We start from the raw sequence: 13654 nt of genomic DNA on the forward strand, positions 1-13654 counted from the left end.
CAATGGCATTTTGGGATGTATAAGTAGGGGCATAGCGAGCAGATCGAGGGACGTGATCGTTCCCCTCTATTCGACATTGGTGAGGCCTCATCTGGAGTACTGTGTCCAGTTTTGGGCCCCACACTACAAGAAGGATGTGGATAAATTGGAGAGAGTCCAGCGAAGGGCAACAAAAATGATTAGGGGTCTAGAACACATGACTTATGAGGAGAGGCTGAGGGAGCTGGGATTGTTTAGTCTGCAGAAGAGAAGAATGAGGGGGGATTTGATAGCTGCTTTCAACTACCTGAAAGGGGGTTCCAAAGAAGATGGCTCTAGACTGTTCTCAATGGTAGCAGATGACAGAACGAGGAGTAATGGTCTCAAGTTGCAGTGGGGGAGGTTTAGGTTGGATATTAGGAAAAACTTTTTCACTATGAGGGTGGTGAAACACTGGAATGCGTTACCTAGGGAGGTGGTGGAATCTCCTTCCTTAGAGGTTTTTAAGGTCAGGCTTGACAAAGCCCTGGCTGGGATGATTTAACTGGGAATTGGTCCGTCTTCGAGCAGGGGGTTGGACTAGATGACCTTCTGCGGTCCCTTCCAACCATGATATTCTATGATTCTATGGGACGGGGGGCCCTGCTGACCGAGAGCCGGCACGCAGCGGAGGCTGTGCTGACGGACCAGCAGGGGGAGTGGCCGGCCCCGTGCGCTGCATCTCACCACCAGCTTTGCACACCAGTTCTCGGCCACTGGACCCCATTACTTACTGCTGGCGGGTGGGTGGCTGGTGAGCAGGGATTACGCCAGCAATAGGACCCAGCAGTAGTGATGTGGGGGGGGAGAGACAGAAAATATGGACAATTTGCCTATTTTTAAGAAAAAGTCAGGACACCTGTCGGAGGGCTTAAATACAGGACTGTCCCTTTAAAAACAGAACGTCTGGCCACCCTAGTTATATCCAAGACCTCCCGGTTCCCAGAATTCAGCTGCTCAGATTCCTGCCTCCCTCTGGTGAGTGTTTTTCACCACTTTGCTCTATACTGCAGTTTTTCACCCACCCAGACATTGCAAATGAAATGGAAAACCCAGCACCACAGACCTTCCAGCCGGCCTCCTTCTGGAATCACTCCCACTCTGGTCGCGCCTTGCACTCACTGGATCAAGACAATGAGAGGTCCCAGTGTTTTAATTGCGGCTCGGCATCATTCTTTATCAAGTCAGCTAATCTTTGCCTGGCTGGAATATGGAATAATTCCCTTCTTTGAAAACCTCTGCATAGCTGAGCAGGCCGTAGAAACTTTCTCACTCCCATTAATACTAAAGGACTGAGGTCATCCACATATGACATTTTAAATTAATTTTGTGTGTGTGTAGCCACCTGTTTTCCTGTAAATAAGAATTCTAATCAAACCCACTTTGATTTCAACCTGAAAACACCGCATATGCTAACGGTATCAGTCTCTCTTGTTAATCACACAGCTTTCCAGCTGTATATAATGAAGTATATTATATTTTTCTGACGTATCCTCTTTCAGCATTAACTCCTAGATTCTTAGCTGTTCAAATTTTCATGCATCGTTTTTCTCAACTCAATGAATACAGTTTGTGTTAAAAAACATTTCTCTTCGGTGTCTGAAATGCAAATACAACGCATTGTGCTGGTGCTTGAAAATGAAACCGACTATAAACAGAAAATGTACTGCTCAGTCCAGTTTCATTGTCCCAAGCTGAGTGAAATGCAAAAAATAAAGCAAGCAGCATGACTGACAAAACACATGTACGGGTTTTTTTAATGCTTTCTGTTTTAATTAATAGTCTACAATATTATTAACAAAGATAAAGGAAATATTTGGAATATATGATTTTTAAACTGATAGTGTCCCTTTAAAAGTACCTTCCACCTTGATCCTTATACATTTTGTATACTACAGCCCTGATCCTGCAAGCTGATCTATCCAGTTAGACCCTTACGAAGTCCCATTGAATGAATGGGGTTCCACATGAGTTCAGTGGTGATCATATTGCAGGACTGGGGCCCATAGACCAACATCATTCATACAAAACCTTGTGTTTCTGTGTGAGCTGATTTAGGCCCAAGTGTCCTTCCTCTTCACTCATGTGAGTAACCCTATTGAAATCAGCAAAATTACTCTCATGAGTAAGGTCCGCAGGATCTAGTCAGTACCATGCAGTGTTTCAGTATATCAGAATTTACCTGCTCCTGTTTCATTGGCTGACTTATGCAACATCCTGGAAATCAAGACTGATGCTAGAAAAATCTACAAATGGTACTCACTCATTTTTGTTTTTTTCTGAACACAATAATTAGACAGAGCAGCTCACTTTGGTTAATTATCTGAGTATGAACTGCCTAGTGATTAATAATTTCTAGTTCCACATGATTAATTATGCCCAAACACTACATCCCATTTGATCCTATTAAAAATTAAAGTTTATTTATTTATCTAAATATGGAGAAGAGGCAAATTCACCACTCAACTAAGAGCTAAAGAGATTTTTATTTTCCTTTGAATAATGAGGAGATATCTCCCCCCAGCCTCTGTGATATTGGCCAGGGTATGTCCTGAAGGCATATTTTAGCTGATTGCTCAGTTAATTAAACTGTCATGTTCTGCTAAAAGCACCAAAACCTTTTATGCTTCCAAGTTAGAGCTTCAGGGCCCAAGGCTGACTTATTTCCTGTGGAGTATAACTTTTACTCTTCTACAAATTTGCAAAAGAGGAGGGGAAATTTCAATCATAGATATGCAATTCAGGCCAAATACACTCAGGATTTCATTAGTCATTTAGGACCTCCTCTAAAGCCCATCAAAGTCAATGAGAGTCATCCCTTTGGATCTGTCCCTTAGGAAAGAGCTGCTGTTCCCTTTCCTGCTGACACGGGGTGATACCCAAACTTTATCCACCCAAGAGACCACATTAGCAGCCTGGCAGATACCTGAGAGTGTTACCTTGTTTATTTCAGCCATCCACATTTTGCATGGAATGGACCACCTTGATCCAAGTAAATAGCCATAGCTAAGCCTGTTGGACCACCTGGTGGTAAAACTTCCAAAGTGCAGGTTCTCCCTGACTAAATCAGGATGAGCATGGAAAAAACTGGACAGGTGCATTGTACTGTAAAGGGCCTTAAAAGGAAATCAGGGTCAAGAGCTGTATACTGGAAAGCTCATAGCTAACGCTTGTCCTCGCTTGTTTCTAATGATGAGGTGTGCCATTAAAGGGACTGAGCCTGTGGTTTATTCCTTGCTCTGGGTTATGCATAGCACTGAATTGGTTTTCTGGCACCTCCCATGGAGCTGCACCTGTGATGAATTATGGGCCCATTTCATGAGTGTAGTAAAGGTCAGTGAGTCTGTGGCAAGGTCAGCAACAGAACTTGGGTGAAATCCTCACTCCACTGAAGTCAATGGGAGTTTTACCATTGACTTCACTGGGATGAGATTTCATCCGAAGAATCTTGATTCCCAGCACCGTTCTTTAACCACACAAATAAAATCAAGGACATTCAAAGAGATAAACATGCTCTCTCATAAACTTCCCTTGTTTTTAAATAGGCACAGTGTGGAAGTATTCATGGTATATAACAAAAAAAAAGAAAATCCTTGCTGTCTGGAGTCCGATAGGCACAATGAGACAGGATTAGGACCAAAGTGCTGGCTTTAAATCTTTATTATGATTATTTTTATGACAGTATTTATTTGTCACATAGTGTCATAAATCTGCATAATTCTTTATAGAAAAATACAAACAGTGGGTGAAGTCCTGACCCCACTGAAGTCAATAAGAGTTTGTCATTGACTTCTGTGGAGCTCAGATTTCACCCCATGTCACTGCTCCCAGAGTGTAGTACAATCCAGAGCCCGATCCTGTAGCTGGATCTGCACAGGCAGACCCTTTGAAACACATGAAGCCCATCAGACGTTAAACAGCACAGGGCTGTGACCGTGTGGAGCACTCTGGAGGATTGTGTTAGTTTTCTCTGTATAATTGCCATGTTTAAAAAGACAAGTACTTGCTCATGGAAGGTACTTTGTTTGCCAGGAGCTGTGATTTTAGGGTTTCTTACTGTGGGACACGTTTTTCTTCCGGATTTGCTCACTATTTGCATATTTTGGCTACTATTAGCCTCTTGTATTGTGTATTGATAATTAATTTAATATGGTATTTATAAAATGGTCCTCTTGGATCAGCCTCTGAGCACAAAAACGTATCAGAGCACACCACAAAACACGTTAACAATTACAATGTTAAAGGGAAATAATTAGTTGCTAAGGGGTGTTGATCAGGAGCTGCTTCGTACTCTAAAGATGGCTGCATTTCAAAGATGAGTGAAGAGATGCTTATGAATCTCTTATGTAATCCACAGATTGGGAGGTTTTAACTAATTAATATTTGTAAAGCAAGTTGAGATTCTTCAATTAAATATTCTATAGCAGGGTAGGTTATTTATTATTAATATTATTTATTATTATTTTATTATATTATTAATATTATTGTTGTTATTATTATTTATTTTTTACAGAGTTTTCTGATGGGACAAACTTCAGCATCATCATGATACCAGGACAGTTACATTGCACAGTGATGACGCTGCATTGGCATATCATAATGCAATGACATCACAGAGTATCACAGCTTCCTCCCATGCATCTTTACAACATGATGATGGTTTTACAGTTCTGGATGCTTTTAATGTCCTACAAGCTGGGCTTCCAAAGTGCAGGTTCTCCCTGACTAAATCAGGATGAGCATGGAAAAAACTGGACAGGTGCATTGTACTGTAAAGGGCCTTAAAAGGAAATCAGGGTCAAGAGCTGTATACTGGAAAGCTCATAGCTAATGCTTGTCCTCGCTTGTTTCTAATGATGAGGTGTGCCGTTGATGTGACTGAGCCTGTGGTTTATTCCTTGCTCTGGGTTATGCATAGCACTGAATTGGTTTTCTGGCACGCATCACAATTATGAAGTGCGCTTTTTATATAAAGTCTGATTCAGGGGAAACTTTCACCTTGTGGGATCTTGAGGAAGCCAGTTCCTTGCTCTGTGCCTCAGTTTCCCCATCTGTAGAACTGCAATAAGAATACCAAGCTATCACAAGAGATTGTATTTGTTAATGTTTGTAAAGAGCCTTATACTCTTCTGGGCACTCTTGGAATACAAAGTATCATTATTTTATTATTATTCTACTTCCCAGTAATTGTGCTTGTCATCCACAGCATATTATATCCTTTCATTTGAGGATTTTTGAACTAATTATAAAAATCTCAAACAGGATTTTTATAATATCTGAGACTGCATGATGCAATTAAACAAATGTTTGTGTTTTTCTAAGGTTCACCCTTCAAACCTCTACTTAAGGATTTTCCCACGTCCAAAATGGACGTTTGAGCCTGCAAACTTTATTTGTGTTGCAATATTTATATTGCATTGAATACAAATGTTCTACTTCAGGTCATAAGCCAGCTGAAATAGTAGCCACTGTAGTCAGTGACTACTGACCCTCAAGGTTTGTTATGATGTAAGACCTTGGGCCCCAATCCTGCAAACACATAGATAGTGCTTAACTCTTTGCACTGCAGATAGCCTCATTAGACTAAATGGGACTACTCATAGTGTGTTAAGCTAAGTACATATGTCTTTGCAGGATAGTGCTTTGCAAGGATGGCGTAGCAATCTTGGTGACAGATATTCGCACCAACTGAAACCAGAAGATACTATTACACTTACATTTGGGGCTTGGCAGAATCTTACCCAGAGGTAGGCTATTCCATAATTGCCCATTATGGGGGCTTTACACTTTCCTCTGAAGCAACTGATACAAGCCACTGTCAGAAAGAGTCTGTTGAGCTAGATGGGCAATTGATTTGATCCAGAATGGCGATTTTTATGCTCTTGTGTTGTCAGAATTAGCTTCTATACGTCTCAGGGCAGAGAATTTCATTCTGTTTTCTTAACTGTTTGTAAACAACATGGTACCTATACAGCTCTTTAGAAATAATCATGGTAATGTTGTGTCATAACTCTAATGTCCTTTGTGGTAGAGAAGAAATAAAATTTGCTTGTCTGAATACAAAGAGGGTGCTTTACTGAGACATCTGGAGACAGATGAACACTTACTAACTGACACAGTCTGCGTGGCCTAATGTCACAAGTCAAAGTATCTCTAAGTTCTGGCAAAGACTAGTAGGGTGGGAACTTTTGCTGGCTATACAACACCAGTCTGTGGGCGTTTTGAGACAAAACGATGAAGCCACATTGTGCTCTGACAACATTTTGGCACAGTATGGAAGCACAGTATGGAGTGCCACAGTGACACTGCTTCTGTGTGATGGTGTGTGGCAAGAACAAGGATTTGATCCAGTGTGATGTTACATGGCAGTAGAGTTGCCAACCCTCCAGGGTTGTCATGGAGTCTCCAGGATATAAAGATTTATCTTTAATTAAAGATTATATCATATTCCTCCAGGAATGTGTCCAACCACAATTGGCAACCCTACGTGGCCGTGATGCTGTGTTGGCGTGGCACCATGGCCCGTGTCAGTGGTGTTTTGAGAGCAGGTGATGCTGTTATAATACAGCGCGATGACATCACATCTCAGCGTGATGACATTGTGACCCAATGGGACATTACATCGTGGCGCCCTCATGCAGCAAGATGCTGTTACGTCAAAGCCGGATGACATCACACCACAGCCAGGCAAATGCCACATCATAAAGGCGGAGTGAGCCCCACAGGAGAAACTGACATTTTCCTTCCCCGCCCCCAACCTTTAACGTGGGGACGAAGCCCCACTTCCCCCTGTCTGGGGCTTCTTGCCCTTATCCAAAATGGCTGCCTGCCCTAGCCTCGGGCATTTTGCCATTATCCAAGATGGCTACCGGCTCTGGGTCCCCTTGCCCTTATCTCAGCGGCCTTCCCGTACTTAGCATGGCGGCCTGACGCCGAGGCCGCCATCTTGGGGGAAGGCAAGAAGCCGCGAGTCTTGCCGCGCCGCTGTTTCCCGTCATGCCTCACGAGCTCCGCTCGCCTCTCCTCCGTTCGCCCCGGAAGAGGGAGCTCGGCGGTGGCAGTTGTTGACAATATGGCGGCTGCTGGCTGCTCCGCGGGAGGAAGAGGCGGAGGGAGAGGAGCCGGCAGGAGGAGGAAGGAGTCTCATTCATAGGGAGCCCGGCCTGCTGTTCTCCCCGCCCCGCCCCGGCACCATGTCCTTCTTCAGGCGGAAAGGTGAGGGGGCCGCCGGGCCACGGGGCTGGAGGCTGCGGGCAAGGCGGGGCCGCGGGGAGTGTGGGGGCCGCAGCCCCGAGGAGGGAGAATATGGAAGGGGGAGGCCGGGGGGAGGGAACGTAACATGGGGGTAGGAGGGCTGGGGAGGGGAAGGGACTGGCATGGCGGTGGGGAGGGAACATGGGGGGGAGGGCAGGAGGCCTGAGGAGGGGAAATGGGGGGCAGGAGGCCTGAGGGGGCGGGAACATGGGGGGCAGGAGGCCTGGGGATGTGGGCGGCTGTAGGTGATAGGGGGGGAACTGCTCTTTCTTGGGGGCACGTAGAGAGGCTGAGGTGTGGGACCCAGGCCTTTTTGCCATGTGGGTTGGAGAGGAGCAGGCAGGACCTTGGACAAGGGATTGTAGGCGCTTCCCTCCCCCGCCTCCCCCCCCCAATAGAGCCAAGCCTGCCAGGGGTCTGCATATTCTTTCCCCTCTGGACACCCTTTTCCTCTCCCCTTCTCTGCTGTCAATAAGTGCTTCCCCTTCCATGTTTCCAGGGGTGTCCAAGCTATGATGATGTCTTTGATGAAGACTTCAAAACTATTAAGCATTTTATTGAAGCATGCAGTGCAAGCAATCCTCAAACAAGGGAGTTTAAAAAATAATCGGAAATGACTGAATCTTGCTCCAAATGAGTGGGACCTGTCAGATCTGCTTTCAGTAAATAATCCTGACCCCTTTCCACGCCACCAAAATAAATTAAAAAATAAAAGGCATGGTTTGGGGTGTTATGGTGGGTTTAAACTCCTTTGTTTTATCCTGGCTGCTGCATCTCAGAGTGAGATGTCTGCTGCAGTTTCTCCTTGCTTTGTAACAAGGATCTTGATGTGACCTCAGGAAATCTAAGTATATTTTGAAATAGATCCTGGTTTTAAACTTTGGTGATGCAGCTAGCCGCTTCATTCACTGGGGTGATTCTCAGATTAATTGTAACTCGCAAGGTCAGAGTTTGCATTTTCTTAAGGAAAGCCCGGTGTAACAGCTGTAAAACAGATAACTATTACATGTTGCATACTTGTTTCCTCGTTAGGTAGATGAATACAAATAAAATTTTGCATTAACCCACTCCATCTTGTTAAATTTTACCAAATTAAAATAACACTTGCATGGTATAGTAAAACATAGCGTATTAGCTACTTGTATTGTGATGGTATCCTACAGCCCCAAGCACAATGAGCGCCCATTGTGATAAATGCTGGACAAAAGCACAGATGCTACAGTCCTTACCCCAAAGAGCTTATTACTTATTATACAGAAATTATGTAACATAACTCAAGATATTAATATTTTAAGAATCCTATTTTCCTAATTCCTCTTTTCGTGCAATGAGTACGGGTAATAATTGAGTTAATGGTTTAGATCAGGGGTTCTCAAACTTCATTGCACTGTAACCCCCTTCTGACAACAAAAATTACTACATGACCCCAGGAGGGGGAACCCAAGCCTGAGCCCCACCACCCTGGGTGGAAGGGCCAAAGCCCAAGCCCCACCACCCCGGGTGTGGGGGACAAGGTGGAAGGCCAAGGGCTTTAGTCCAAGACTGGCGGGGTGTAACCTCAACCCTTGCTGCCCGGCGCTGAAGCCCTTGGGCTTCGGCCCGAAGCCCCAGCAAGTCTAAGCCAGCCCTGGCGACCCCATTAAAACAGGGTCCCGACCCACTTTGTGGTCCCAACCCACAGTTTGAAAACTGCTGGTTTAGATTTTGTTTCTGAATTGGTTTAAAAGCAGTCAGTTGAAACGTAGAGGGTGGTTTTTTGCTTTACATATGGGTGCTAAATTCCTCAGTTCATAATCTGTCTGTAGAGAAGTTACATCACCCAAGAAATGTAACTAAGCCTTTCTGTGCTAAGAAAAATGAGACAAACTAACCATTATTTTCATTACTTGAAATAAATGACATGCATTCTGGGTTTTACCATTTCTAAATATTTTAATTCACAAAAGATGAATCCCTTTAAGACAAAGAGTAGAACCTTACTTTTACCTGGAGTAAGTCTGTTTTACTTTCAGTTCAAAATGTACAATCAGAGGTGCTTACATTTTGATTAGGGAAAAATATTTTCAGCATGCTATTAGTGTTTGGGGACAAAAGGCTGATCCTGAAAGCTGCCAAGAACTCTTAACTCCTATGGGAGCTCAGTAGGTACTTCCTAGAATTCCTGGTGTTTAACAGCTTTCTATAACAGGCTATTTTTCAATGTGCAGAGTCTTCCATGTTTAACTATTCTTTCAATTATGGTTGATTAGTCAGTAAATGTGTCCAGTACCTGACACAGAAAATGAGGGTATGAGGATAATAACTGAAAATGGCTAATAGATGGAAGGTAACAATATAACTTAAAATATAAGATTGTAAAGCCAAATATGTTTGACATTTTTCAAGTTGATTTTGTATAGAATTACTACTTGTTCTTTGAAAATAAAATAATCCTGTTGGTATTAGTGGTATGAATCATTAGAAAATTAATGTTGTATAACACCTCTAATTTTGACAGACGCGATTTTTTTTAAAAATGGAAATCACTTCCACATTTGAAGGGTAATGTAGGTGTTTTACTGTGTGTTTGGCAGTCTGTGTAAAAATCAATCTTATCAACGTGTGATAATACTGTAGTTCAAGTAGTAAAACTATGATTCCTTCAAGAGTTTCTACAACAATTAAGTCGCTGATATGAGTCTCTGGTAAAGTGTCTTGTTACGGAGAAATGGATCCAAACTGCATTTTTTGTTCTGGGAGAGTGAGAAGATTTTATAAGTTTAGATAGCAGTGTTCATTGGCCAGGCTCATATTTTTCACCTACGACTGGAAGTACTTTACATGTTGTTATAAGATTTCAAGGCCAAAGTAGCAGCACTAATTCCCGTATGTGTGTGGATTAGTGCAGTAGTCCTGGAAAAACCGTTTTAAACCCCCACTTTTCATGGGAGAAGTTCCAGAGATGCCATGAAGTCCACTACAGACTTTTTATGACAACAGCATTATTACGTGGAAGGTGCTCATATGCCATAGTGATGGGCAGCAGCGCGAAATCCTAATACAGATCCAGCTATGAACTAATGGTCAATACAAAATGTTCTTCAATTCTGTACACTGAAGTATTTTTGTATGCAGTTATTTTTATGTAGGCTCTTGTATGAAATAACCTTCCCCAGAGTAGACAATAAAGGTAATTGTGGAACAGGTACTCTGTCTTGATAAGCTGGTATGGAAACAAAGTGAAATCCAGCAAAGACAAATGCAGAGAGATTCTTATAGAAAGGAATAGTCAAATGTAAAATAGAGGGATACTGGTTTTGATAGTACTATGACTCAAGGGATCTGAGATTATTGGTTGTAGCAGAAGTGGCTGAAACTAAATGTGATAGTGCAACATTATTGCGAACAAAACCCAGTTCTTCTAGGTTGCATTAATAGAAATATATAACTAAGGCTGTGAGTTTGTCACAGAAGTCACAGATTGCATGACTTTCTGGGACCTCCGTGATTTCAGCAGCTGGTATGGCTGGCTCGGGCCCCTGCCCTCCCTCCCCCCCCAGCAACAGGAGTTTTGGTGTGGGAGGGGGCTCAGGGATGGGGGTTCAGGCATGGGAGGGGGTGAGGGCTCTGGGTGGTGCTTACTTTGGGAGACTCCCCCAGAAGCAATGACATGTTCCTCCCTCGGCTCCTAGCTCTGCATACTGCTTCTGCCCGCAGGTACTGCCCCCAGAGCTCCCATTGGCTGTGGTTCCTGGCCAATGGGAGCTGTGGAGCCAGCGCTTGGGGTGGGGGCCGCGCGCGGAGCTAGGAGCTGGGGGAGGGACTTGTCGTCACTTCCAGGGAGCTGCAAGGAACCAGTTGAGGAGCCTGCCAGCCCTGCCAACCCCCCCTCGCACCAGCATGGGTCTCCCCCCAGCACAGCCCCGAGCACCCACGGCACCCCCGGACCGCCCCCCAAGATTTAGTCGGGGTATATAGTACAGGTCATGGGCCATGAATTTTTGTTTACTGCCCGTGACCTGTCCATGTCTTTTACTAAAAAATACCTGTGACTAAAAATGTAGCCTTACCTATAACACAAGGAAGGTTGTTGGTCTGCTCCCATGAGAACTGGTTAGGCCTGAAAGAGCTGCGTTCAGTTTTGGATACTGCATTTTAGGGAAGGTGTAAATTGGAGTCGTTGGAGAAAAGCAACAAATAAAAGGTTTTGAATACCCCCAACATCCTCATTTAAAAACAAAAGTATGCTGTCCAAAATCAGTATAGTTGGAGCAAATTGCTATAGTATTTTTGTAAGGGACTAAATTGGGAAAGATGAAGAGAACTGGGTGTATTTGGTGAAAACTGAGGATGGAGATAACTGTCTATAAATATCGAGAGATCTTATAAATGGGGCAATAATAAACTACATCTTTAGTTGATGAAGATGGGCCATAAGGCAAGGGGCTAGGGAAATTTAGGGTTGAATAGTAGAAGAAAAAAAAGTAACTATAAGATTTGTTAGGCATCTGAACCAGCAGCCAAAGGAGCTTATAGAAGGTTAGGAAATTCTCATTAGTGAGAATATTCAAGGCCAAATTACACACCCATCTATTAGGGATATCTTAGAAATAATATAAACAGTCCTGCCATGGTGTAAGAAGAATGGTTAACTGATGCACATATAAAATGATACAAGACAGCTTACATTTGCTCATCCTTCTCTGATTTTTCTCACTAAATATATTAAAATTCTTAGACCTTGTATGGCAGGCTGCACCTCAGCCTGACTCTTAGTCCTCTGAAAATGAAGGCTGCCCGTGGAAATTCTCTCAGACATACTACCCCTAATGTACATGCAAGGAAGCATGTGGAGGAGGAGAGGGAAAAAGAGAGGAGCTTTCCCCTGGCCAGGAGGGATTTCAAAGGGGTTTACCCTTCCCTTTATATTTATGACAACATGGCTATTGTTGTTGTTCAGAATTGGCTTCAAGCACATGATGTGATACCACCTAGATTGGCTGCGGCAGGGTGAAAGCAAAATTCTTTTAGTGATATTTTACTCCTTGAAACATAGCCTATATGCATGTACTGTCATTCCTATATCTATAACTATTGCTTTGTAAATTTGTTCTGCTTGTTGCTGACAGTGATCCTAGAATACTGAAGGATCCCATGTCACCGCTTAAGTAGAAGGTGACAATTTGAACTATATCATATTACAGGTAGTAAAGTAATAACTAGTTAAAGAGTAACAACTTACCTTTATAGAGAAGTTGGCATGGAAGAACAATTAACAGCCTTTAGCTAAAGCAATTAGACAATGGAAGACAAGGGAAACTGTGTAATCGCTGTCACTAGAGGTAGCTGAGACTGGACTTGATGGATCAAGTACTGACAGTGTTATAGGGAAAAAGAGAATGATGCTATTCTGATGCAGTGTAACAAACTACGTATGTTAAATATTACTGAGCTAGAGGGGATATGTGCTGATTTTCCCAGACAATTTTCATCTGGACAATAATGTTCAATAATCTATGTAAAACCTAGTCATCTTAAATATTTAATATCTACAGTCATGTATAAATTGAGGGTCTACATTAAAAAAAAGTGGAAAACAAGAATCCCAAGTTGCTTAATCAAGGTTTGAATTAGTCTATTCCAAAATGAAAGTGCTAACCTCTAGGATAAATGTAAAATGCTGAGTTGCCAATTCATGGATCTGCATCATTTATACTTCCATTCTAATGGGTGTCAGACTGAATGCTGCATTGACTATTGTGCAGAACAATTATGTAACTGGAGATTGAAATACTTCTCTAAAATATTTAAATCTGGGGTAAGAGCATTTTTAAAATGTGCTCACATTTTACAATGTAAAGACTTGATTCTAGTAGTTACAATTTGTATAGATTGTACTTGGAAGATTTTCAGGGCCGGTGGTCCATGAATGAGCTATTTGTAAGTAATCTTTTCAGCCTATAGAGGCCAAAGAAGATTTCACTGGTAGCTTATGTGCTTAAATATTTATTTAGATGGAACTGGAAGTTACAAGCATGTTTTCAATATCACTTTCATTTTTAACTCTCTCCTAAATATTTTGGTTACTTCATAATTTTTTGCCAAATTGATCTTTAGGGGTCTTTTTGTAATTGACAAAAATAATTTTTTTATAGCCAAAGATGTAGATTTTTTCGACTAAGATATCTCCCTACAGTAGTTATTTTGTAGGCACTTTGCAAACACAGAGAGACAGTTCCTGCCCCAAATAGCATACAACCTAAAATGTTCACCATAAATACCAAAGCATATTTTAAATTACTTGGTAGAATGCTAATATATACTAGAAATTGTACCACCTAGATTTAAACCAATCTTTTTTTCTAGCTAACCACACCAATTACATAGGAATCATCTATACAAA

At 42.5% G+C, this 13654-nt stretch overlaps 1 protein-coding gene across 2 annotated transcripts in view; it reads left to right on the plus strand.

The window, feature by feature from the left end:
* The first annotated feature begins 7059 nt into the window (after positions 1-7059).
* Positions 7060-13654, plus strand: part of LOC311532342 (A-kinase anchor protein 10, mitochondrial-like) — a 54883-nt gene continuing 48288 nt past the window's right edge. For both annotated transcript variants that reach the window (XM_084650713.1, XM_084650714.1), the window contains exon 1: positions 7060-7233. In XM_084650713.1, the coding sequence (XP_084506839.1) occupies positions 7212-7233 (22 nt within the window). In that variant the 5' untranslated portion in view covers positions 7060-7211. The remainder of the gene's footprint in view (positions 7234-13654) is intronic.

The sequence above is a fragment of the Lepidochelys olivacea genome, assembly GCF_965140295.1.
Source record: "Lepidochelys olivacea isolate rLepOli2 genome assembly, chromosome: 17".
NCBI classification, from domain to species: domain Eukaryota; kingdom Metazoa; phylum Chordata; order Testudines; family Cheloniidae; genus Lepidochelys; species Lepidochelys olivacea.